Here is a 26,792-nt window from a genome sequence, read left to right on the forward strand (position 1 = left end):
AGCATATAAAATCATGAAGACTTCTGGAATGAGGGCAATTACAATCAAGCCTGACTTTTAGAATGTAGAGTACAGACAATAACGGCAACTTCTAGAATAGGGGGCATATACAATCATGAAGACTAATAGAATAGGTTGGTTTGTTTTAATGAAGAGATGGATTCAGCATGAAGAACTGGATATGGAGATAAATATAAAAATTGTATATACAGATAGTTGATATGATTGATGGTTCAGAACTAAAAAATTATTGTTACTGCTTACCAGTGCAAACATCAGGAAGAGTGGCACCAGAACCAAGATTGTAAAGGCAGTAGATACAACTGCTGGTGGGCGCTTATCTGGCTCACGGAAAAGATGCTGGAAAATATATAAAAATTGAACTGAACAGCCCTTATTTCTGGACCAGCCCTAAGTTTCATATATTAAAGTGAGGTTATGGTATTTCTCAATGTAAAGCCTTCCTGTTTAAAGTGTGTAATATCTACATCCTAATTCTTTATCACAGTCCTACAAATGTTTTGCATGGAATTTGTTAGTGTGGGCTATTAGCTTGCATGGAACTCAGGTGACTACTAGAGAATGCTGTGTGTGGGCTACATGTTGGCATAGTTCCAATAGGGGGCTACCAAAATGATGAATGTGGGCTATGTATCTGCATCGAACTTACTAGAATATTGTGACTGAGCTACATGTTTGCATGAAACCCAGGGAGGCTGGGTATGAGCTCTATATGACTGAGTTCCCACTGCCAAGTAAGCAACTTCATATCTTGATTAGCTGAACTTTTTTTAAATAAACTACATTAAATCCTTTTCCAACGTGGAAAATTAGCAATCAATCAAAAAAAAATGAAAAATTATCTGGCTAACAACTAATAGTTTGTTTATTAAAGTGCCTTCTCTGGGCTAATAAATTCAAGGACTACTGGGTTTATTTCCTGGTAGCCTAATGAGCTACATTCCAATATTTAAATTATTCAGAGCACACCTGATGGTGATTTTGCATAATGCATCAAAATAATCCTTGCTTATTGCAACATAACAGGGAAATTTTCAACCAAGCTGCAGAGCATATTAATGACTGGATGTTCAACAATCAAACGTAGAATCCATTCAAAATGGTCAAAGTAAAACCAATAAAGTGCAGATCAAATGGATTAATTGCATTAGACAGAGTACCTTGATCTCGGGCTTCTTGGCATACTGGCTCTGTGGCTTTGGTTCTTCAGTAGCTTTCTCTGGAAATGTCAGATCCACGTCAGCCTGTAAAATGATTCAGTGCTCATTTGTACATGTACTTTTAAGTCATAATCAAACTCAAAATGTATTTGTGCATTCATAATTTCAATTGTGCTGAAAAGCACAAAAAAAACCTTTATATAGCTAAAACCTGCCTTATGTGTCACATCTTTGATAATCACCTATCCTAAAGGCATATTCCTGCAGTTTCACAACCAAATTTTAAAGGAAATGGATAAACTTGTATTGACCATTTACCAGCTCAGCTAATGAGGAAAGATTTTAAAATTCCCATAGGTTGCTGCTCAATACAGTTTTAACCATATGCACACGTCTTTCAGTGTTCTTGCAGGTGAATGATAATGTTTCATCTCTTAGAGATAAAATCGCAATGGATAAACAGGACCACATCAACACTTCCTCGAAAAAGAGGGCTAATTCATGAGACTATTTCTCCAACTCTAAGTATCTAGCATGTCATGGTGTAACTTTAGCTCTTGCTAATGCTGAAATGAATAATGAAACAAGAATATTCGAGTGAATATTTGAATAGAAAATTAGCATTCATATAACGATATATCTTCAGGAGTTTGCAACATTCTGTAAATGAAACTGACAAGATGTAAACAATGCAACACAGAATTAGTCTAGAAGGAAGCAACCTGAAAGCTTCTGAAAACATTTTTCTACCCAACTTTATTTCTTCCTTAAATTCTTACCATAATCAAAATCTTATCTCCCTTTGTTTGAGGGGGGGGTCTTAATAATGGGGACTTTCCGTACTAAATTTTTGATTCTAAAATAGACCTAATTTTAGAACTTTACCACTGTCCAGGAAAATGGGTTCTCAATAACAGCATCTCCCACTATAAGGTCCATGCTATAGCGTCCAGAGGTGTATTTAAATTCCTTACCGGTGGCCCCAACATCCTGAAAATGCAGATTATGAATGATTACATAAAGTATTTCTAGTATCATGTATATCCCCTGTAAAAATAAAGTTATGAGAATTGTTCTGTTTACGACTCTTGCACATTCCAATTTTGTATTCTTTAACATGATACTCAAACTAAATTACTCGCCATCAAAATACAAGGTTTAAAGAATAATCCTGACAATGAACTCATCAATAAAAAACAAACAAACAAAAAACTTTTATTATATACATTAAGAGTGAAATAAAGAAAATTAGCAAATATTTTCTACATGTTTTTATTTATATTTTCATATGTGAAAAATAATTCTTACATTTTCACATGTGAAAATGCAAAATTTCTCATCAACCATGCAACACTTGATTGTCTGGTGTGTCTATATAAGTTATATTTACAGCAAGAGAAAAGAACAGTTAACTAGAACAAATAAAAGGAAATTGCATTACCTTTCAGATTTGAAACGTATTTTATGTCTTTCATGTGTTAAAACTTATTTAATTTTTAATGATATGTATTTGGACATCAATTGTAGTTAATTTTTAATGATATGTATTTGGACATCAATTGTAGTTAATTTTTAATATGTATTTGGACATCATTTGTAGTTAATTTTTAATGATATGTATTTGGACATCAATTGTAGTTAATTTTTAATGATATGTATTTGGACATCAATTGTAGTTAATTTTTAATGATATGTATTTGGACAGCAATGTACTTTATTTTTCAATGGTATGTATTTGGACAGCAATTGTTGTTGTTCTTGTAGGGTTTAATGCCATTTTTAGCACAAGACAGGCTATACATGGCAGCCAGTATAACTAGTGGAAAAAGAACAATGGAAAATCCCAGGAAGAACCACTGACCCACGAGAAGCTACAGGCAAGCTTTTTTCACATACCCAAGTTAGTCAAACCTAAGACTTGAACCCACGCAGACCGAGGTGAGATGACATTGATCCACAAAGGTGAGCACTTTAGACCACTCTGCTGCTCGGGGCCCCGCCAGCAATTGTAGTTCAATTGCAATGGTATGTATTTGGACAGCAACTGTAGTCCATTTTCAATATGTATTTGGACAGAAATTGCAGTTCATTTTCAATGACATGTATTTGGACAGCAATTGTAGCTCATTTTCAATGACATGTATTTGGACAGCAATTGTAGCTCCTTTTTAATTATATGTATTTGGACAGCAATTGTAGTTCATTTTCAATGATGTGTATTTGGACAGCAATTGTATTCATTTTTAATTAATGTATTTGGACAACAATTGTAGTCCATTTTCAATATGTATTTGGACAGAAATTGCAATTCATTTTCAGTGACTTTTTTTGGACAGTAAATGTAGTTCATTTTTAATTATATGTATCTGGACAGCAATTGTAGTTCATTTTCAGTGATGTGTATTTGGACAGCAATTTTAGTTCATTTTCAATGATGTGTATTTGGACAGCAATTGTAGTTCATTTTTAATTTTATGTATCTGGACAGCAATTGTAGTTCATTTTCAATGATGTGTATTTGGACAGCAATTGTAGTTCATTTTCAATGATGTGTATTTGGACAGCAATTTTAGTTCATTTTCAATGTGTATTTGGACAGCAATTTTAGTTCATTTTGAATGATGTGTATTTGGACAGCAATTGTAGTCCATTTTCAATATGTATTTGGACAGAAATTGCAGTTCATTTTCAATGACTTTTTTTGGACAGCAATTGTAGTTCATTTTTAATTATATGTATCTGGACAGCAATTGTAGTTCATTTTCAATGATGTGTATTTGGACAGCAATTGTAGTTCATTTTCAATGATTTGTATTTGGACAGTAATTGTAGTCCATTTTCAATATGTATTTGGATAGCAATTGTAGTTCATTTTCAAAGACGTGTATTTGGACAGCAATTTTAGTTCATTTTCAATATGTATTTGGAAAGCAATTTTAGTTCATTTTCAATGATGTGTATTTGGACAGCAATTGTAGTTCATTTTCAATGATGTGTATTTGGACAGCAATTGTAGTTCATTTTCAATGATTTTTATTTGGACAGCAATTGTAGTCCATTTTCAATGATGTGTATTTGGAAAGCAATTTTAGTTCATTTTCAATGATGTGTATTTGGACAGCAATTTTAGTTCATTTTCAATGATGTGTATTTGGACAGCAATTGTCCATTTCATTTTCAATATGTATTTGGACAGCAATTGTATTTCATTTTCAATGACATGTATTTGGACAGCACTTGTAGTTAATTTTCAAAGATGTATTTGGACAGCAACTGTAGTTCATTTTTAATGTTATGCATTTGGACAGCAATTGTAGTTCATTTTTAATGACATATCTGGACACCAATTTTAGTTCATTTTCAATGACACGTATTTGGAAAGCAATTGTAGTTCATTTTTAATGACATGTATTTGGACAGCAATTGTAGTTCATTTTCAATGGCATGTATTTGGACACCAATTTTAGTTCATTTTCAATAATATGTATCTATACACCAATTTCATCAAAAGTACCAGGATCACTATATTACTTTTCCTACTGTCCATGGTTCAATCAACAATATTGTTCTCTTTTAACCTAATGGTTGCAATTCCTTGGCTACTGTAGTGGAAAATCTCATCTAATGATAATGTAGAGCAACAAAGCTAAAAAGCCTAATGGTATAGTAACTCCACCAAAGAAATTAGTGCACACTACTCATCCTGGGCTCCAGTTCATCACATATCAATATCAAGCTGATGTTAATTATCCCAACTGCAGCAGGTTTTATGTATCTTCCTTTACATCACAAAAGCAAGAAAAAACGTTACAATTTTGGCTTCAGTCCTGTTTACTATTCAGTTTACTCAAACATCTCAATGTCATGTGCGAGTTTTGGCTATAACCAAATCGTCTTTCAGTAGTGCCAAGTTGGGTATGTTTAATGCCATTTTTAGCACAATACAGGCTATACACAGCATCCAGTATATTTGGTGGTGAAAGAAACTAGGAGGACCCCAGGAAGAACCACCAACCAAATGGATGCTACCTGCAAGCTGTCTCACACACATAGGCCTATCTGTGACAAACCTATGCTGACAGCAGTGAGATGTCAGTGATCTGTAAATGCAAGCATCTTTGACCACTCAGCCCCTCTTTTAGGAATGTAATGTGGAGGTGGAGTTGGCAGGTGGGATGAAAAACTTATTTGACTACATTTACCAACATCATCCCATCATAGATACCAATGCCATTCAAGTTGAGATGATGCAAATTAAACTGGAACAACCTATCTTGTACATCTATTGTGTGCTTGATCGCTGTCCATGATTGAAGGGTTGAGGTAAGTTTCTGACTACCAAATTACAAAAGCTTTTCAGAAATTGACCTTGTATTCTAATTCTACAATATAGCCCAGGGTGCAGAAGTAACTTACAGGTGCAATAATGCTTTGTTGGTTACTAGTGCATAAATCTAAAAACTAAGGTATATCTGATAAATTCCCATTAAAAATTATTCAATATATCCATAATTGACTTACCAAGTCAAAGGTGTTGGTGAGAGAAGAATCAGGCTCAGATATGAAGATGATTTCTTCTTTGGTTTTCAAATTTGTAAACTTCACAAATGCCTTAAAAAAAAGAAATGTGAATTGTAATGTTAAAAGTTTATATATATATATATATATATATATATATATATATATATATATATATATATATATATATAATTTGACCACACCCAGAGAGAAATGCACTGCTAGTGACTTGTATATGTCAAGAAACTTGGCAGAATTATTCATCACCCTTTTCCACTGTCTTCATGTCTTTCCCAAACCTCCATCCTGCCACTGGGTCATGAGAAATAATGGGTTAATTGGAAACAAAATGTTCATAAATTACATTTATCAAAATAGGGAGTTCTAGGAAGATTCCAACATTTTTAGTTTGGTTAGGTGAATATTCGCACTCAATGTTCCAAGTACCTATCAAACTTTAGTAAATATAGGGCAACCTACCACACTGGATGTCAGATCTGTGTCATGAAAACCAAATGTTGACATGACTAGAAAGAGTGGAGAGTACACTTTCAAGATGGTTTTTGTAGTGGCCATAATGGAGGTCATTGTCTTTATTTGAGCTCTACTAGATATCGTAACAAGTCTTCTCTAGACAATGCCATGTCAATATGAGGACTAGTAGCATATATATATATATATCAAACTAGACCCTGGGATTAATGGACAAGTGAGGTTTCATGGTAATCCTTCAAGCAGTTTTGGAGTAGTGATAACAGCCTTGTTTTAATAAACAGCTGAATGTAGGATGATGCACAAGACGATCTTGTCTGTAACCAAGAGCTAAAAATTAAGACCTAAGATCAATGGCAACATTGAGAAAATAAAGAACAATAACAGCAGCAACTATCAACAACTTTGGCCATCACAGGTTGCAAGTAATATACGTACAAGAGAGCTGTAATTTCAAGCTCTTTCTAACTATTATTTAACTAACCTGGTGGGCTGTAATGAGTTGTCCTGTATTTTTGTCTTTCAACTGGAACTTCATCACAATCTTCTGGTGAGAATCTGCCTCCACTAAATTAGCAGCCTTCTTTGGATACTGCATCCTGCAATGGTGATAAATACAATGAATGGTAATGGAGGTCAAGATTTTGATGAAATGGCATTTATTCCCTGGTTTGAAATATGTATTATACAAATTCTCTGAACGCCATGTAATCAAACTATGACACAAGACTGAGGTTTAAATATTAAAATGCCTTTAAGAATCTTCCAAACACCTTGTTGACCAAGACCAACTCTAGGTACCTCTATTCTAACAATTTATTTGAAGAGATTTTTCATTGATCAAGTACTATCATTTAGTGCTCAATATACCTACAAGGTTCATATAGAATTTTGAATGATAAATTCAAAGACTTTTCCCAAACTTTCAAAGACCATAAACATATATTTCAAAGACCTTATTTTCGCTAACATTTTGTACACAAGTAATGTTTTATGAGAAAACAACAATTGCAAAATACTACAATATTGTTTAGTAATGACATTCAAACTATGATTAATAAAAGAATGAAACCAGGAAAACTTGACTACATATAAATCTAACAACCCTGGATAATTTTATTTGTGATTATGGAAAGGAATTAAAATGTTTGGGATTATTTCAATTTTCAAAGACTTTTAAAGACCAGGGTAATCTGCTTAATTTTCTCAAACTTTCATGGCCTTGAAAATGCTACCCCATTTTTCCCAAACTCCTTCAAAGACCATGCGAACCCTGACCTATCAAACTTAAGTAACCAAAAGGCAACCAACTTCAGAATGTTAGTAGCTATTTCAAATTAAAGGCTGCCAAGCCCATACAATTTGGTTGCATTAGACACTGTGAGCAGAAATCAATTGTGTATTAATAACAGAAGACGACAAAAACTATTATCAAAAGAAAATTAGTGTAAAAGCCATTTATCAATGAATCTGAAGCCAGGCAATATCTAGAAAGATGGTTTAGAGATCTCCAGGCAGTGAATTTTATGGAGTCGTGTAAGGTTCGAGCAAATAATGACTTGACATGCATACTACTAAAAAGAACCATATACTCTGTATTTTAATATTATTAAATTTTCTTGAACTAAAACAACTTTTTATGTGTGATGTGATTTGAATTTTTAGCGTAGCTTTAACAATTTTACAGTCATATCGTTATGATGTCTGCATTGTGGCAGTTTATAGTGATATCTAGCACTGGGGCATCATGCTGCAGACATGTAGCATGATGTCCCACCCAGTCACATTGTCCTGACACCAGGCCGACCAGTCCTAACACTAACCTCTTAATGCTGAGCACCAAGCGAGGCAGCTGTTAGTACCATTTTTGTAAGTCTTTGGTATGACTTGGCCGGGGATTGAACCCACGACATCCTGCATCCGAGGCAGATGCTCTAACCACTAGGCCACCGGAGCAGTCATAACTTTTTATTAATAAGGCTGTAGCCACATGATTCTGCAGAAAATTGTCTCATGTGCATACCATTCCTGGATATACCTCCCAGTACAACTTTCATGAATATCAACACACAATCTTTATATGACATGTTAATATTTATTAGACACAGCTGTCTCATTGACTACTGAAGCTACATATAAACATGATGCTTCAGTAATCAGAACAGATCATGTAATCAATTGGAAAACTAAAATGTTTCAATACAGCAGATATGATGCAACTGAAAAAAATTTGTAGCAAAAAACAGGGGCTATATAGCTCTGTACAATTTGTTAAAACATACTGAAAATCAAATATTTCCAATAATATCTTAATGTAATTATTTGGCCACATGCCAAATGTGGTATGCATAAAATACCTGAATTGAGCACAAACAAATCTATGATGCAATGTAAAAAGTGGTCATAAAACCATTAGATTTTGTTGTAAAGTACTAAAATACTAAGATCTTAACATTATACCTCATATAAAATTTCTTCAGAATCTATTGTACAGAACTGAAATTGCAGCTGAAGATTGGAGTTCCATAATGAAGGCCTTGTTTGAGGTCTAAGTCTTACAATGGCTGCATACCTAAATTTTTGCTGAAACATGATAACTATCAAACCTGACCAAAATCTTTTTAAAGTGAAACACGGTTTGAATCCATAATAGTGTGTGTGTGTGTGTGTGTGTGTGTGTTTGTGTGTGTACAAGTTCGCAAAATACATGACCAAGGCACAAACATGGCAATATAATACAGACTAAAAGATAAGTTTTAAAAATATAAATGTTCAAGATTCCTAACAACCTTTGGAAAATAACCCCTTCCAAAATAAATACTCCCATCATAACAAAGAAAACTGGAAAGAAAAGACTTCCTGAACTGGCAAAGAGGATAAGAGGGGAGGGGGCTGGATAGATGAAATCTGAAGCCCCAATGAACTGACTTTGATTGCTCCCTTGTTCTGTGGAAATTCAACAAGAAATGAAGTGCTGGAGTTGGGAGGCTTGTGGTGTGAGAAACCTCATTCTTGCAATCACGCCTTCCATGTTAAGCATGCCTCCTACACTGAGTGGGCTGCCATCTCAAGACACTGGATTAAGCTCACAACTGACTCTGTGGTTCCAGAGGATCATCCCTTCTATCTTCCATGCAGATCTCTGATTTGGGTTTGAGCTGCAAGTTCGAAATTCAGTTCACTGGGTGCCTGTTTCCTCACTTCTATCTTACCTCCAAGAAAATGGTTGACCCAATAGTCATCAACCTTAATGTCAGGGTGTGGTACAATTTGAGACCTGCTGTATGCAAATAAGCATCTTGTCCCACTAGGTTAAGATTAGCAGAAGAGGTCAGAGAATTTGCCATGGAATGGTGTGCTGCTCCATTAATGACTGGCAATTAAGGCTGTGGACTCCAATTCATGGTCATTACAAGATTTCTCTGCAAGCTGAAAAATCACTAATGATACAAGATCTAAGCAGCAACAATGTTACAAATCAGATGTGATGTTCATTGAAAAACATTTTTACCCATTTTATAGTAATTGGCAGGTGTTATATTGATGGCTGCATACTTCTAATAAAGGGTCAAAAGTTCCACCTGAAAAGCAGCCAAGTGTGTTCTGTACCAGCAGGAATGAAACACCGCTGGTAGCTGGCTTTCTGAATGAATACCACAGAATTGCCTGGAATGTAAATATTGCTGGAGGGGCAGTCAATGATTTCTGATTATTTTTTATTTTTATTTTTTTTTTACATATTGTGGTATAAGACTAAAGGAAGGACTATCTTCCTCCTTTTCCAAGTCCACAGAGGCCTTGACTGTATATGTCTGCAGGGGGATAGGTGGTGGGGTCATTCAGAGACTTGAAATACGTGATAAATCTACTCCATCAAAGCCATGAAACTGAACTCCATCACTGGGTCAGAAAATGCATGACAAGACAAGGTGGGAAGGGACAGATGGGCATCGGAGGCATTATATTTCCCTTTCATAGATATAAGATGTGATGTGATAAGAAAGACATGGTTAGCACTATACATCCCCCCCATAGATATGACATGATGTGACAGAACATGATGGGGCAGATAGTCATAGGCAGTACTATATCCCCCAACAACCAGTAAATATGCCATATGTGATGTGATGTGACAGACATGGGTAGCATTATGTAACAGAGAATGATGGGACAGAGAGACTGGGATAAAGTATGCCCCCTACATTGATGACAAAAGTAGTGCAACAGGACCTGATGGGACAGTACTGCACAATATTCCTCCTTCACAGACATAACAGATCTGATGCAAATGACGTGATGGGACATGGACAGTACAGCACAATGGCTATATGCCTCCATCACTGACATAATATATCTGATGCAAAATGACATGATGGGACAGAGACACATGACCAACATTATATACCCCCTCAGAAAAGATGACTGGAGTATATAAGAAAGTGATTCCAGGACTAGAGGTAGCAAGCTTCTATTCAGATTTGTTTCATGACTGATTCAATAATGCTATCTGGCCGAGTGGTCTAAAGCGCTCACCATTACAGATCACTGCCATCTCAACTGTCTGTGTGGGTTCAAGACTTAGGCTCAGCTAACGTGGATATGTGAGAAAGCTTGCCAGTAGCTTCTCATTGGTTGGTGGTTCTTCCTCCACCATTTATACTGGCAGCCACGTATAGCCTATCTTGTGCTGAAAAATGCTGTTAAACCCTATAACAACAACAATGCTATCATAGATTCTAAACCAACCTAGTTGTTTTTGCTGCAGTAGTTTGATCCTTGTCTGCCACACCAATGTCAACATTCTCCACAGAAACCTGGGTTATGACCTTTACTGTCACCTGGCAAAAGAAATATTCAATTTATAATGAACACATTTCTAGCAGGTAGTAAATTTTATTTTTCATTTCCAACTAGCACTGAATTCAGGACATAAAACAACATATCACACACTTGGCAAAATTGCTGTTTAAAATTTTAAACTAGTTAGATCAATCATTACTTTCAAACCTTTGTCCACTTCACGTTACTGCAATAACACAATTTAGGCAGTTCTTAGAAGAACAGTAAAAACTTGCAACTTCTTAACAAGACCATCTCATGAAAACATTCAATATTTTTCTTTAAGTTGGACTAATTTTCATTAACATTTAACGCAAATATCATGTGCTGCTTGTTAATTTGGAGAGAAATGCCCTTGAAAAGTCAGCAGAAAACTTCAAACAGTATGTTCAACAACAAGGCTGATCACACACACACAGAAATTATGGATCAACAGTATAGTTTCAGAAACTGCAGTTCCAAACACCATGTAGCTCAACAGATACTTGCTAGATCTCTCTACTTAATATAACTAGTTTATAAATTTCAAATGGCAACAGCAATCATGTCACCTGCCATACAATATACCTATGTCAACATATGTTTAAAAAGTGAAACTGATGCCTTTCGTGCTTTTCCCCCATTAATCTAAATCTTCCACTTCTGATTGTCCCTTTCACATTCAACATCTTTCGTTTCTTCAATGATATTAAAAAAAGTAAAGGCAGCAGCTTTTCATGCAGGCATTCTGCATGAAAAACATGCGCAGATTAAAGCATCTAAGAGACTCCTACAATGTTAGTCTGGTTCCATGACACACTCTCCATAACACAATATGACAACCTGGCTCTGGGACAAAACTCAGACAAGGCATTATCTGAATATGAATACAGCAATCTTATTTTCAAATTTTCTGCAAATATTCACTAAATCTATGTAATTAAAGAATCATTTCTAGTGCTGAAAATAACAAGCAAGTAAGAATACTGTCCAAATGAAAATAGTTATTCAAGTATTATTTGTATTATTTATAAGTAAATGTGTCTACTTTTAATTCATTTTACAAGTTGTTTTACTTTGAGATGGATCCCACAATATGTTAAAGTCACTTAATGACCAAACTAAGTATAGGCACTTACTGTACTCTCTTGATGACTAGATAACAGCCATGTACCAATGATACAATGTATCTGAACACTCTGAATTGTGTTCCCATGGGACACCAAAACAAAAGGCACAATGCAAACTTTGTCAATTGACAGTGGCAATAGGTGACATATTATAGCCAGCTCTTAACATCTTAGGAAGAAATAATAATTTCGTTTGTTGTTTGAAACTTTAAAGTTGTTCATAAAGTTTATAAAAAATTTACTACTATGGTTTTGATAAATACATGTTTATTTACAAATGGTAATTAGACTTTAATGACTATTTTGAAATACCACAGAATTAACACAAATGCCAAACAATCAAGACTGTAATACTTAAACCCACATTCTGAATTTTATTGGAAGTATAGACTTGGAAAAGATCATGTGATCAGGCCCAGCTTTCATGAACCTAGAGTTCATACTGGACATGGCCATCACTTGAAAATTGCAATGAAAATACTGCAAAAAGCACAGTTTTCAAAACAACTATCTGGTAATCTTATGGCAATACAGAAATTTAAGTTTCATAGCCAAGTACTTACTCATACTCAAGTCAGATGTTTTCATCAAAGCAGGCCACAACTTGAACATGCTATCCATTTCAATGATGTAGGAAAATTATTTTGAGAATAACCCTCAAATATTTCTCCCATGCTCTCTCTGGTTTCAGTGGCTATTACATTTCCAACAAAAAAAAACGGAGTCATGTGGTTTTTAAAACGTCATGCAATCTTCAGAAGGGTTATGTAGCTTAGATTCAATCCAAGTTGGTGGTGATAATGGTATATATTTCATTATGACATCACAGCGACTATTTGTATATAAACTGACTACATGCTATAAATATTAGAAGAGTGAAATATGGCATTTGTTTCAGCAACAGTAATTTCAGCAAGCCTTGCAACCAAATGGTAAGGATTTGCAGGTCAGTCTCTCAAAATGCATTCCATAGTTTAATATATAATAAAATTTCAGTATTTGGAGAAACACATTTTCATTTCCAAATCCTACCCAAAACTATGGAAATCCAAATCAAGCCTAGATCTTCTTACTTGGAACCCTATACCAACTCAAGTTTCAATCTATGCAGTCCTGCTCAAGTAACTGAACACAGTGATTGATGATGTTTCAAAATTGGACAGATGGTCAAAAGCAAAACTATATATACACATGGTTAGTAGAGAAAAAGGAAAAATGTTCTAATGCAGAATCCTGTTGCATATGAACCCAGTAGAACGTCTGTAATCATATAAAAACTCTCAAAACCTGATATCAGGAAAGTTGACTTGTACAAGGTAATTTCATTAAAGTTGTATTGTGCAATGCACAAAGGGATGGAAAAACCAATTCCATGAAAATTATTCAAGGGATTGAAAAAACGGATTCCATGGAAGTTATAGTGGACATAGAAATGAAAGTTGTATTGTACAATGCACAATGAGATGGAAAAACTATTATAATGAACTGATGGCACAAAGGGATGGAAATACTGATTCCATTCAGATGTAGTACAAAAAGGGATGGAAAAACCGATTCCATGAAAACTGTACTGAACAAATAGATGGAAAACTGTTTGAGACAATGACAAATGTGTAGAAAATTCAGCATTTACACACAAATTTTGCTCTTTAGCACCCTTATAGGGTTTAAATTCTTGCTTTCTTTTCCACTGATGATGCACTGGACATCCCCATATTTGTAAGCCTTTCACTTGTAAAAGCTGTAATAGTCAAAAATTGATACATTATTTCTTTCAGTTGGGAAAATCAGAGGTCCATGGGATCGAAAAATAGGTAGGATGATAGAAGTCTGATCGGCTATTATTCCTGTATGTTTCCTTACCTCAGCCCCAGTGGTCCCTATCAAACGGCTATCAGCTTTCTGAGGAGTGACATTCAGGGTCAATTTGTACAAGCCACATGCTGGGTTTGAGACCATGAAATCAATTTCATACAATGAACTGGAAGAAGAAAATTGCAAACTGTAATAAAGCTATGTCCTTTCTGTTATATTTTGTAATCTATCATTATCATGCATTCAGCGAATAATAAGAAATTAAAATACATTGGAGACAAAACAATGACAAAAGCACTAATGTTCTTCTATTCAATTGTGTCTTAATTTTTTTTTCAAACAAAAATTCCTGCATAAATATGTATGCATCTTTACCCTATGAGTAAACAAAATCATAACTGCCAATAACTAAAGTCCTTTGTATGTAATAAATTTCAACTTCTCATGTTATAAATAATCAAATGAAAGATACTTTGTTTAATTTTGTTTGATGTTCCATTCAATCTAACAGTACAGCATGTAGATTACCTGTCAGTCTTTGAAGCAGTAAATGGTTTCTTGCTAAGAACAACTCCCTGGTCCCCAAGGTTCTTGGCAGTCTCTGCCATAACAGTCAGCTTCCCAAGATCACTGCCCATCAAGTCTGTCACACGAACCTAAAACAAGGAAACCACATTAAAGGGACTTCAAATAAAGTTACCGTATTTACTGCGAACAAGGTGCAGTACTTTCTTATCACATTATTTTGATACTCTAAATTCTTGCACAGTGAAACAATGAAAAACCTGCTTTGGAAAAAAGTGTAAATAGAATACATTTTAAGCTTTCAGTTTAAATTATCCCCATTAATGTGTCATGTATATACATCCATAAACTAGTATTGTTTCTGAATTTTCTTCTATAAAAATAAAAATTGTGGTTGCATTTTAGGTGCTTGTTTTGTTTGTAAAACCATGTCTGTCCAATTATCACATACAGCAGCTGTGACAAATATGACCCAGTCCACACTGATATAAAACCATGTCTGTCTGATTATCGTATACAGCAGCTGTGACAAATATGACCCAGTCAACACTGATATAAAACCATGTCTGTTTGATTATCACATACAGCAGCTGTGACAAATATGACCCAGTCCACACTGATATAAAACCATGTCTGTTTGATTATCACATACAGCAGCAGTGACAAATATGACCCAGTCCACACTGATACAATTACCATACTTTATTTTCTCTCAACTCTGGGCAAGTTATACAGCTTAATGTGTTCAAGTGAAATATTTTTTTAAATCAAAGCTTAACAAGTCTCAGTAATGGCAAGAAATGTATCTATGAATGTGACACAGATTATGCTAACATATACATGTAAGCAGCAAACTGAAGCTAGTTCTGATATCAATACTGTTTCATTTGATAAAGTCAGTCTTTGATAATTAGAATGTCACCAAAATTATGTGCATCTATTCATACTATCTTACCTCTGAAAACCATAAAAAAATTATTTTAGAAAAATCTAAACATCACAACTGTAAATGATTGCCCATAATATGTATACAAGAAAAATCACTTAGACTGGTTCTGAAATTTAACTGTGGACCACCAGTATTTGCAATGATACTTGAGGTAGAAAGGCTGAAATGATTAAATCAAAAATATCAGATATTGACCATTTTATCACAATAGAATGACAACCCAGTTGAGCTTCTTTTAAACAACTGGAGAGTATGGATACTTTTGTTAATTATGGCAAGTAATTTGCAAGTGTGAACATAAGTATACAACCGGGTTTCTAACAAAAATATAAGTACAATATACAAACTGTAAATGTTACATCAATTCTACTGACCAGTTCATACAAGAATTCTGTGCATCTCTGTACTGAAGGTTGAGGACTTTTATTTTTAACTACATGTTGATTCTTGGTTACATTCTTTTCAGTAAAGATAATAAGCTTGCACCCTATCTGCATTTGGTTTCATCCAGGACATATTCTTTACTATGAACCAGTGAATTGTTTTCATTAATAAAATTATTGACATTAAACATCTTTACATGTTTAAATTCATTTTTATTTATCTCTGTGAAAATACAACAAAATTATGTCACTAGTGCCTTTGAGTCATATATGCTTCAAGTAAATGAACAGAATATATATTCAACCTAAACAGATTTTCTCTGTTACATTTTTTTTTATGAATTCAAACATTCTCACCAGCACTTCAGTTCAAATTTGCAAACATATCTGATCTTGAAAAACTCTTGACTTCAGAATGCATCTTCTGTTCCTATGTTTTACAGCTTTGTATCTATAGAAGCAAGTAACTGTTTAGTTGGGTTGCATGATAAATTTATGTTCAACTTTGTTTTAAAACATGTGAAGTGACTACCTGTACATTAGGCAATGCCTTGCTGACTGACACAGGGCTAGCTAAGGTGACAGCAACTGGAATGTGGTACTGTAATGAAAAAAAGGTGTAATAATGGAATTTCAATGCATTTACACCTCAGACACGAGAGTATGTTGCGTTTATATCCATTACCATAAATAGATGGATTTCTTCCAAAAGTGGCAAATTCTTTGTACAAATCAGAAAATGACTACAAAATAATGCCCATTCTTTGGATAAGAAAGGCACTGTGGAGCTGTGCATGAAATTGACAAAAACAAAATCAGAAATATGCCCAATATTAGAAATTAAAATAAAAGTCTTAATGACGTGGACATAATTTGTTCACATGTTCAAGTTAGTGTAGCACACACATTTTCAAAGAATAACTGAACTTTTGAGCACTGTGATTTGCCTACAGATTTAAGAAAAATCGTTTCCCTTTCTTTATCAAGATTTTCCATAGAATTAGATGCCTTGCTTACACCCATGCCCGATATACAAGTTTTCATTTTGGTCTTTCCTTTGCCTTGCTTATGCCCATGCCTGATATACAAGTTTTCATTTTGGTCTTTCCTTTGCCTTGCTTATGCCCATGCCTGATATACAAGTTTTCATTTTGGTCTTTCCTTTGCCTTGCTTACACCCATGCCTGATATACAAGTTTTCATTTTGGTCTCTTTCCTACGGGTCAGTGAGAGGGTAGGGGGAAACTGATATGAAAGGGCATAACTTTACAATTCTACAATCAAATTATGATAGCCATCCTTCCCAGTTTGGGACTTCTGATCATACCAAAAATATTCATAGGAAACTTAAAAGATTTTCAAACACTCTGAGAGTCAGAGGGAGGGTTTAGTGTTTGATTAGAAAAGGATAGTGCATACTGCTTAAACAAAAGTATTACAGACATCCTACAGTCACCACAATTTAGAAAGAAAACAAAAAAACAAACCTGAAGCAAAACTCACCCATGGCCATAACCTTGCCTGAGGATCAGTGGGAGAGTAAGGGTGCATGGATGCGAATGAGCAGAACTTTGCAATTCTTTGCAGTTCAAGTATGACAGTTATCTCAACGAGGAAACGGTTACTAGCAACAGTATAGAACAAGAGTTGTCAAAAATACCAAGCTCACCTGCACACTTGTGTTTGACACATAATCAAAACATAATAAAATATGAAGTGCACGAAATGTCAATAACAGCCACTTTTCCTTATGGGATGAATAGTAATACAGGGAACATCAAAACAATGTTTAATGCATAGCTGCCAACCTTCCAGGCTCACAATTAGTGAAAACAGGGATAAAAAGTCGTGAATTTGGACATGAATTAGTGAAAAATACCATGACAATAACTCCATCCACTCTGACCGTCAATACTACACTATATCAAGATCGCAATATAAAACTAAAACACTACATATATGCAGAAATATTTATTTATCAAGACATGATACTGTGGCAGACTTGAACTTCCTCAACTGCTGGATCGTAAATTTGTTATCTAAACAGTTCAGACTTCCTTGCCTGCTGGTTGATCTTGGTGACCAAAATTGCTGACAAATTTTCTGCAGCTAAGGAGGCCCTAAAATTTTTCTTATTTTTCCTCACTAGAGAAAATACTATTTTGCTGTCACTGTTGCTGTGAGGAAGGCACAGGAGCTGCAGCACTTTTGGTTCTTCCACAGGAAAATTTGGAAGCGATTTTCGAGACTAGGAACATTTGTCGGAACAAATGTTTAGTATGGTCTCCAGCTGATAAAGGTAGATTGTGTTCTACAAGAAAACTTCGGCGTTGGTAGCTTGCAGGTCTTCCGACGATGACTTAAAATATTCCAAAGGTGAAATCTGCGAATTCTTAATTTTCCCAACTTCTACATTTTTTTTTTGCAACCAATGTGCTTCCTCACATTGTCTCTGTGACCATGCACAATACTACAATATGTGGCACACTGAGTGCAAAAAGCATGATGCATATCAATGTTTAATGGCAGAATGCATGGCCAATTTTTGATAAATTCCAAATTAAACTTCACTTTTTGAGCAATACATTTCTTTTTCCTTGGTGGTGAAGACATTTTCAAGATTTTACATGTGATGCTGAACGGTAACTCAAATCAGAGTTGGTGACACATGCGCGGAGCAAAAGTTAGGCCCCAGTTTCTCTCAAAAGCATTTGTAAAACTACTCTTATACATATAGATTATAATAGGCTAAAATGCTTGCTACCGGGCCAACTGTACTAATCGGCTGTAGTTCTACTAAAATCGCAACCAGCAGTACCGGACTGTTTCGGCAACTGCGAATATCACATCTAGTGCTTAACGGGAAATCGGTTATTTTATTAAAGATTTAAAATAATTGAGAATTGGAGAATTTGTGAATTTTTGGCTTGTGGCATGAATCCGTGAATCACTGAAAAAGTCATGAAATTCATGCCAAATTCATGAGGGTTGGCAGCTATATTAATGTATGCAGCAGTCTACAGATGTAGATTTGCCAGTAGGACAAAACGAACATACTGTCAACTTGTAAATGACATACAAAGTAGACCAATCTGGCTCACTTTCACTTGGGTTGGCATAAAAGATTGCAAGGAGTATCCTGATCAAGTTCAATGAACTTAAAATACTTACAGATGGATATATGTCAAATAAACAAAGCTGTGTTCTTGGGTTAACCTATTAACACAAAATCAGTAGTGTAAGAAAAGTAGCTCACTGTGAAAGAGTTTCATCCTTGGTAGTTTTAAAGAACACACTGAACAGGTTCCATGAACAAGTACATTTAAATCTTCAGATATGCCAGCTAGACAAACATTTACAATGGGGATAACCCATAAATAAGTTGTGTGTGTGTACATGCACATATCACAGTACAGCATTAATTCTCATGTACTTCACATGTTAAAAGTGTAAACTAAAACCTTAACTATTTTTAAAACACCATCAGAATGATACACGTCTCAATGATTATAAAGCAGGCAAGACACAGAATCTTATTATTGTTCTTTACAACTCCTCTGCCAATGAGGCAATCTCTGCGTAACAACAATTTTACCTTGTTTGTTGTGAGTGTCTTGATGACAGATAACAGGTGGTAAGCAGATTTCAGTTGGTGTACATGTTTTCTGCTCATAAAATAATTGGCAAACTTCAAAACTTTATCCTGGAAAAGAAAAAATAACTTTTGGTAAGTTGCTTCCTTTGTTTTCAACGAATTACACTATCAACAGACTCCTTTCATTTTGAAGACAGAAAACTGTCTTCTTTACACTGGAGATTAGGATATTCCTAATACAGAATGATTAACAGGCATCAGACCACAAACTACGTTGCAACTAGTGAATCAGTATAGTGATGGAGGAATAAAAATGCAGTACTAAATATTTTGTGATGTACCCATGGTCTAGTAAATGCACTTAATTGGTTTGCATCACACATTTAATTACTTTAATTTTGATATCCTGTATTTAACTTCCTGACCACTCTGGTGGGATAACTGGTTTCAGCATCTGCCTCAGGAGGTAAACCCCGGTCAAGTCATACCAAAGATGTATAAAAATGGTACTAGCAGCCACCTCTCTTGGTGCTCAGCATTAATAGTGTTAGGACTGGTAGGCCTGGTGTCTGGATAATGTGACTGGGTGGGACATGATGCTACATGTCTGCGGCATAATGCCCCAGTGCAAGACATTACTAAACTGCTACAATGCACACATTGGAGCGATATGAATGAAAATTTTGTAAGCTACATTTTTAAAAAAAATCTAAATTTGTTTCTTGTGTGTACTCTCATACTAACTATTAATCCACATGGATTCAGTCAAAATAAATGCAAGGTTTTCATAGTTTTCTGGTACTATGGCATGCAACATGTAGATTGCTCTTTTTATGCTCAGTTTATACTTTTTTTTGCCACTTTTATTAATAATTATTATGTTTATATGCCTCGGGGGTGGGATGTATGAACCTACAACAAAGCAGTTCAAGTTCACATTTAATAAAAACATTTAATAAAATTTTCCTTTGATTGCTACCTGGATAATCATTTATTAGGATCAACGAGTATCCAGTAGAAGTTTTTAAAAATTTGACATCTCTAGTAACTGATGTCCATGTTCTGTATTTATGTATAGAGATTAATGGCATATTAGCATTAATTGATATCCATGTTCAGTATTTATGTACACTGTTAAATGGCATATTAGCAGTAATTGATATCCATGTTCAGTATATATGTACAGTGTTAAATGGCATATTAGCAGTAATTGATATCCATGTTCAGTATATATGTAGTGTTAAATGGCATATTAGTAGTAATTGATATCCATGTTCAGTATGTATGTACAGTGTTAAATGGCATATTAGCAGTAACTGATGTCCATGTTCAGAATATATGTACAGTGTTAAATGGCATATTAGCAGTAATTGATGTTCAGCAGTGTATCCAATAACGGTGCAAGACTCAGTAAAAAAAACAAAAAACTTTGGTATCAGAATTGGGTGCCCCTGAAGCACAAAAGGGGCAAAGGGAACGAATTTTGTTTGTATGTATCGTGTTTGTTGACATTAGCAGTAACTGGTGTCCATGTTTAGTAAGTATAGTGTTTTACAGCACATGTGCAGTAATTGACAACGAAGTTTAGTATGCATGTAGTGTTTAAGTGTATATTTAGCCCATTGCACATTTTTTGCCACACAGTGCAGGGTAGAAGGTAATAAACAATGTAAAAGTTTAAAACTGCTAAAATCAACAGGACAATAAACCCCTTTAACTAAAGGTAAATATTTTATATCTTGTGGTTAAAAAAAAAATAAAAAATTTTAAAATCTTTAATAGGTATATAAACTAAAACAGTATGTAACAAATGTATGGTTCTAAAAATATGGATCAAAATGTATTATACAAAACCATATTATTAGAACATCCAAGACTTTTGCTGGGATTAAATCACCAAAAAGCTGCTTCCATGAGCTGACTTGGAAAAAAAGTTGTATTTGACAAGGTGGAAGCTGATACACTGAGACAAATACTTTGTTCATAAGATCAATTTATTATTACGCAAGTTTTCCACCTAATCTTCTCTTTCAAAATAATATTCAGTGAAAGTGAAAACCATACAATAAGAAATGACTGCTGATTCTTTCAATAATCTATTAATAATATAAATCTAATCTATTAATAAAACTAAAGATTTCACTTTTTCACCAGTGAAACTAATTAAGATTGTAATGATTAATCTAACATGAGTGAATACTGGAAAAACTATGCCTACCTGAGATATTGTAGGGGCTTTCTTAACTTTCTCAGCCAACTGATATGCTCCATCAACTACAAGTGCTGAAACAAATAATCCTCCTTCAAACTGAAAATGGAACAAAAGTGCATAGGAATATTAGGAAGCAACAATATTTCAATGAGATGATATCGATCATCTCCAGTTTCTGAAGATCAGGATGTAGATACGGGTCAGTTGTTCAAGCTGTTGACACTGTAGTGGCATTGGAAACTGGAGCATCATCAGAATATTACCATGTATGACATTTTGATAACACTTTAAATAAATTTAAAGGTAAACGACTTTAGTGGGAAATGGGTTGTTGTCCACACAACAAAAGCAACAGCTGCAGTGTACACAATGAGACAATGGTATGTGGTAGTGGCAGCAAAATAAAATATACATGGGAACCAGTGAAGGCACTTTTAATGTAAAATAGTCACCAATAGATGCAATTTAAAATTTTGTATTGTTTTCAATTGAGTTCTTGGGGTAATCTGAGTACCCTAGCACACAATTTTTTTAAGTGCCTTCCCTGGGTACCATGTATGTTATATGTCATAGCCCTTATGCATTGCCTCATCTGAAATAATATAATTTTAAACAAAATGAAAGTATACACAAGCCAAAAATTGAAAACTTGTGTATATTCCTGCAAATACTGCACCTATAGTGCTTGATCGATTTTTTTGTGTTGTAAAATCACTGAAATTTTTCAAATCTAAATAACTGAATCTATTACTGCAAGTGCAGATGACAAATAATGAATTTACTGTGAATTTGTGTCAATTTTCATGGATGCAACAAAAACTACAAATATAAAGACCTAGCTAACAATAATCCTTCAATAAACATATGACCCATTCCTATAAATATTAATTTAAGTACCAACAGAAATGGTATTTTTCACTAAACCATACAATATTGACAAACATGAAAATACATTTATCCACATTACTATTACTTAGGGTTTTTTCCCCCGACAAAACTAAATATGATATAACTGAAAATATATAATGAATTCTCGCCTATCTACAAATTTAAGTAACAATGAAAGATACAACTTTGCGCCAACAACAGTAACTGATGAAAATAAATTTATTTACAGTATCTGCCTATTTCCGTTCCCTTTAGACATTATAACAAACATTACCTGTAAATATTTATCATCCACTTCATCAGCCTGAGCCACTATATCTTCTATACTATCAAAAAATCTACTGACGTCTGTTCCAAGTTCGGCTGCCACTAAAAAGGCATAACCATTACTGAAAAGACAATTTTTGAAGCCTATTAACGAGTCACTAAATAATCTTGTATTAAGACAAGACAACATGCCTTGTTCTAGAGCAAATCTATCTTTATAAACCAAGGGTAAACCATTTTGGTCCACAATGACCCTTGGTAGATGTAAATTAGCTACGACCAAATAGGATTTACCATTCTACCACCTGACTGGATGCAACCGAACGGCCAAACGGCATTTACCATTCTACCACCTGACTGGATCCAACTGAAAGCAGCTGATCTAATCAAACTGCTCAGACCTCTACTTAGGAAATAATCATAACTGCCTCTCTCAACAGTGACCCTTATATCATATCAGCTTACCCGATTTAAAACACCCACACACATTTTTCTTTCAAGTCAAGGTATGTGGTAATCTGAGCCTACTAAATACATAATGATGCAACAAGCTCTCTAAGTGGTCAGTTGATTACACTTCTGTGGGTAGTAACACTTTCATCCACAAGACATCTCTCATTCAAAGCACTGTGTTGGTTAGACCCTTGACTAGCAAAGATGCATCAGGCCCAATGTATGCAGAAGAGTTGTGTATGTTTTTGTGTGTTTACTGTAACAATAATCAAACAATATGCTGCGTAAGCAATAAATTTAAATTATGAGTTCATTTCACAAGTCCCAAGTCATGCTGTAAAAACATTCAAGTGACATCTGCGTAGCATTTACGTACCTCATAGGAGAGTCATCTGTTTTTAAAGCTTCTAAAAGAGACTTTGCAACCCTCTGATTGTCAACTGGAATACAAGTTATACATCAAAGCTATAGTATAAATTATTAGCTTAGAATCAACTGGAATACAAGTTATACATCAAAGCTATAGTATAAATTATTAGCTTAGAATCATTCCTAAATTATATATATATATATATATATATACACATACACACAAACACAATTTCTGAGTTTTCTCCAGGGTTCTACATAGATTTCAAAATCTCACAAGTCAATCTAAATTGTAATTTGCATTGGAGTCATGATCTCATAGCTGGGATTGTTTGTTACTCAGCTGATATTCAACAGTTGTACATTATTTTGTAACTGATGCTCAAGATTTCTTACAACTGAAGAGGTTCAATTTGCCGCCAGGTCCAGGTTTTATGTAACACTCCAGAACTAACCAAGCGTTAGCAGCCATTGGGTGACCTATTTAAAAATGTGTAGCCTATTCAAATTGTATGTTGTCAATCCATAATTACTGGGTCACTTAAACATTTACAGCATAAATCAATGGTGTGGAGAATTAACTGTGGAAGATGAAAAAGCAAGCGTTTATTTAAGGCAAACAGAAAAGATAAAAAAAGAATAACATTATTTTAAACAGTATACCTTTTACAAGTCATTGATTGAAAACCTTCATTAAGGAATAGTAATTACAAGATTTTCAAGCTGGCCATTGTGGCAGCCATACAAGACATCTAATTGGCACCATTTTTATTTAGGACCAACTTGACATCATAAGAAGTCTTCTAGTGAAAACACATTATCAATATGACTCCATTCATGAGCAGAGCTGCCAACCCTCCAGACTCACAATTAGTGAAAAGTGGGGAATTTTTTTTAATGTGAATTTTGAACACAATGAGCGAAAAATTATATCATGACACTAACTCCATCCACTTCGTTTGTCTGTTCTGCATTATATGAAAATCCCAAAATAAAAATAAAACATTATTTACACTGAATACATGTACTACTACATTTGCAGTCAAATTTACTGATATACACAAACTTCACACTATTTGTCATGATATGATGCTGTGCCAGTCTTGATCTTCCTCAATCAGGCTATGGTAAGTTTGTTTTCAAAACAGTTCAAGCTTCTTGCCTGCTGGTTAATCTTGGTGACAAATATTGTTGCAAATTTTCAGTACCTAAGGAGACACTTAAAGTTTGTCTTATTTTTCCTCACAATAATCTCCAACTGAGAAAGACCGGTTATGTTCAACAAGAAAGCTCACAAACAATGTTTCAGCAATGGTAGCATGCAGGACTTGAGTAGAAGGCTTAAAGTACTCCAAAACTGAAATCTGCTGGGGGTGCTATAGCAGTGTGCTTTTTCACATCGTTCTGCCACATGCCCACAGGGGCTCTTATCGTTTCTTATAATATATCTGTCACACATGTACTATATACACCACTCCCTTGATAACGCGCGAACCTGCTTGTAATGCAGGTCAGGCATTGCTCCCATTTTTTAAACCAGAAAATACCCTAAAAACTGATCCCTATTTGTTGGAACTTGAAGAAAATCACAATCAAAATTGGCAACGGAAACTCTGATGTATCGCTTGTTTTATCGTCGAAAACTGTAGATAGGACCTGGATATTTTAATCAACACTTTGAAATATCAAATTTAAAAATAGGGCATTCAATTTTTTTAGTATTTTCTTTCCAAATGACATTCTGCAATTAACAATATGTTGTTGTTGTCGTTGTAGGGTTTAACGCCATTTCTCGGCACACGATAGGCTATACATGGCGGCCAGTATTAATGGTGGAGGAAGAACCCGGGAAATCCCCGGAAAGAACCACCGACCCTCGAGAAGCTACTGACAAGCTTTCTCACATACCCACATTAGCCGAATCCGAGACTCGAACCCACACAGACAGAGGTGAGATGGCAGTGATCCGTAACAGAGAGCGCTTTAGACCACTCAGCCACTTGGGGCCCCCAATTAACGATATGTAAGGAAATTTCAATCAATGAAAATGTCACTTATGCCGAGTGGATGCAGTACTTTAATAAATAAATACAAATTAAATAATTATTTTATCAATTGAAATTTGTGTTCTAGTTCTTCATTTTAGTTCCTTTTAAGTGTAATTATGATAAATGCAATGTGTCCTCTTGTAATTAAACGTAAAATGCATCAATCTACCACAACAGCTATGTCCGTGAACGTTTCTCTGAGAACCTAATTAAGTACCGACCGTGTTTTGATAACTGACTTCCGCAAGTATTTGTTGTATTGTTGCACTGAATTAAAAGCTGGCCTCCTTAGTAAAGAACACATAGACCTACTTTACCTCTACTACAGCTAGTACAAATTTCAGTCCCAAACCCTATACAATGGCCTGCTGCTATCACTCAATGCAATTCTGGATTTTTTTTCCATTTCATATGACAGTCATACTTCCTGCTATGTGACATCTTCGAAGTGTCCAATAAATGTTATCGTGTTCTTCTTGCTTTTACTCATAAGAATCTCAAAATTCTTTTTCTTTATTTCCTCTGACCTGAGTAACATTTTTTATAAGGTGATTTTCCCTTTCGTCTTCAACACGTATTGCTTGCTGGATGCCATTTTTTTTTAAAATCTATAATAAACAAGTTTGATCATGCAGATGCTTTGCATAAAAAAAATATGTGCAGTTTAAAGTATCCAACTGACTTCAATACATCTAATATGAAACCAGATCCAAATCAAATACAGTCGAGCCAATTGTCCTGATTTCACCTCACCTTTTGCTCTGTAAGTCTGTATTTGAAAGGTAATTTCCATAACAATGCTGATATGAACATCCATTCAGGATAAGCAGTGATATCAATAACAAGATTTTCAAGATGGCTGATGTGGTTGTCATATTGGATGTCAGATTGGCACCAATTAAAGATGGTTATAAATCATACTAGTCTCAGAATAAAGCTTCTTGCTAAACTTGCTTTTAGTTACTAAGTTTGAGATGCCCATTGCCAACCATGGAAAATAGGGACAAAAGGGTAAAAATCTGATTCTACTGAAGAAACAAAATTTTACCACAGCAAATAAAATTCCAAATGGAAGCCTAAAGAATGATAAAATCATTTCAAAACAACTCTTATGTGCAGTTATATAAAACTATTTACAGTAAACAGCTC

General features: G+C 34.6%; 1 protein-coding gene across 1 annotated transcript in view; it reads right to left on the minus strand.

Annotated features, from left to right (window-relative positions):
• The window catches only part of LOC149784449 (dolichyl-diphosphooligosaccharide--protein glycosyltransferase subunit 2-like), a 67,837-nt gene that overhangs the window by 13,174 nt on the left and 27,871 nt on the right, over positions 1–26,792 (minus strand). The window contains exons 5-17 of the mRNA XM_089932990.1: positions 23,603–23,666; positions 22,781–22,895; positions 21,625–21,714; positions 19,407–19,514; positions 16,344–16,412; positions 14,483–14,610; positions 14,003–14,120; positions 10,938–11,029; positions 6,676–6,790; positions 5,703–5,792; positions 2,067–2,171; positions 1,182–1,265; positions 265–360 (exon numbers count right to left, since the gene is read on the minus strand). Coding sequence (XP_089789116.1) covers positions 265–360; positions 1,182–1,265; positions 2,067–2,171; positions 5,703–5,792; positions 6,676–6,790; positions 10,938–11,029; positions 14,003–14,120; positions 14,483–14,610; positions 16,344–16,412; positions 19,407–19,514; positions 21,625–21,714; positions 22,781–22,895; positions 23,603–23,666 — 1,274 coding nt within the window. The remainder of the gene's footprint in view (positions 1–264; positions 361–1,181; positions 1,266–2,066; positions 2,172–5,702; positions 5,793–6,675; positions 6,791–10,937; positions 11,030–14,002; positions 14,121–14,482; positions 14,611–16,343; positions 16,413–19,406; positions 19,515–21,624; positions 21,715–22,780; positions 22,896–23,602; positions 23,667–26,792) is intronic.

This window comes from Sinohyriopsis cumingii, chromosome 14, assembly GCF_028554795.1.
Source record: "Sinohyriopsis cumingii isolate HCF-2022 chromosome 14, ASM2855479v2, whole genome shotgun sequence".
Taxonomy (NCBI): domain Eukaryota; kingdom Metazoa; phylum Mollusca; class Bivalvia; order Unionida; family Unionidae; genus Sinohyriopsis; species Sinohyriopsis cumingii.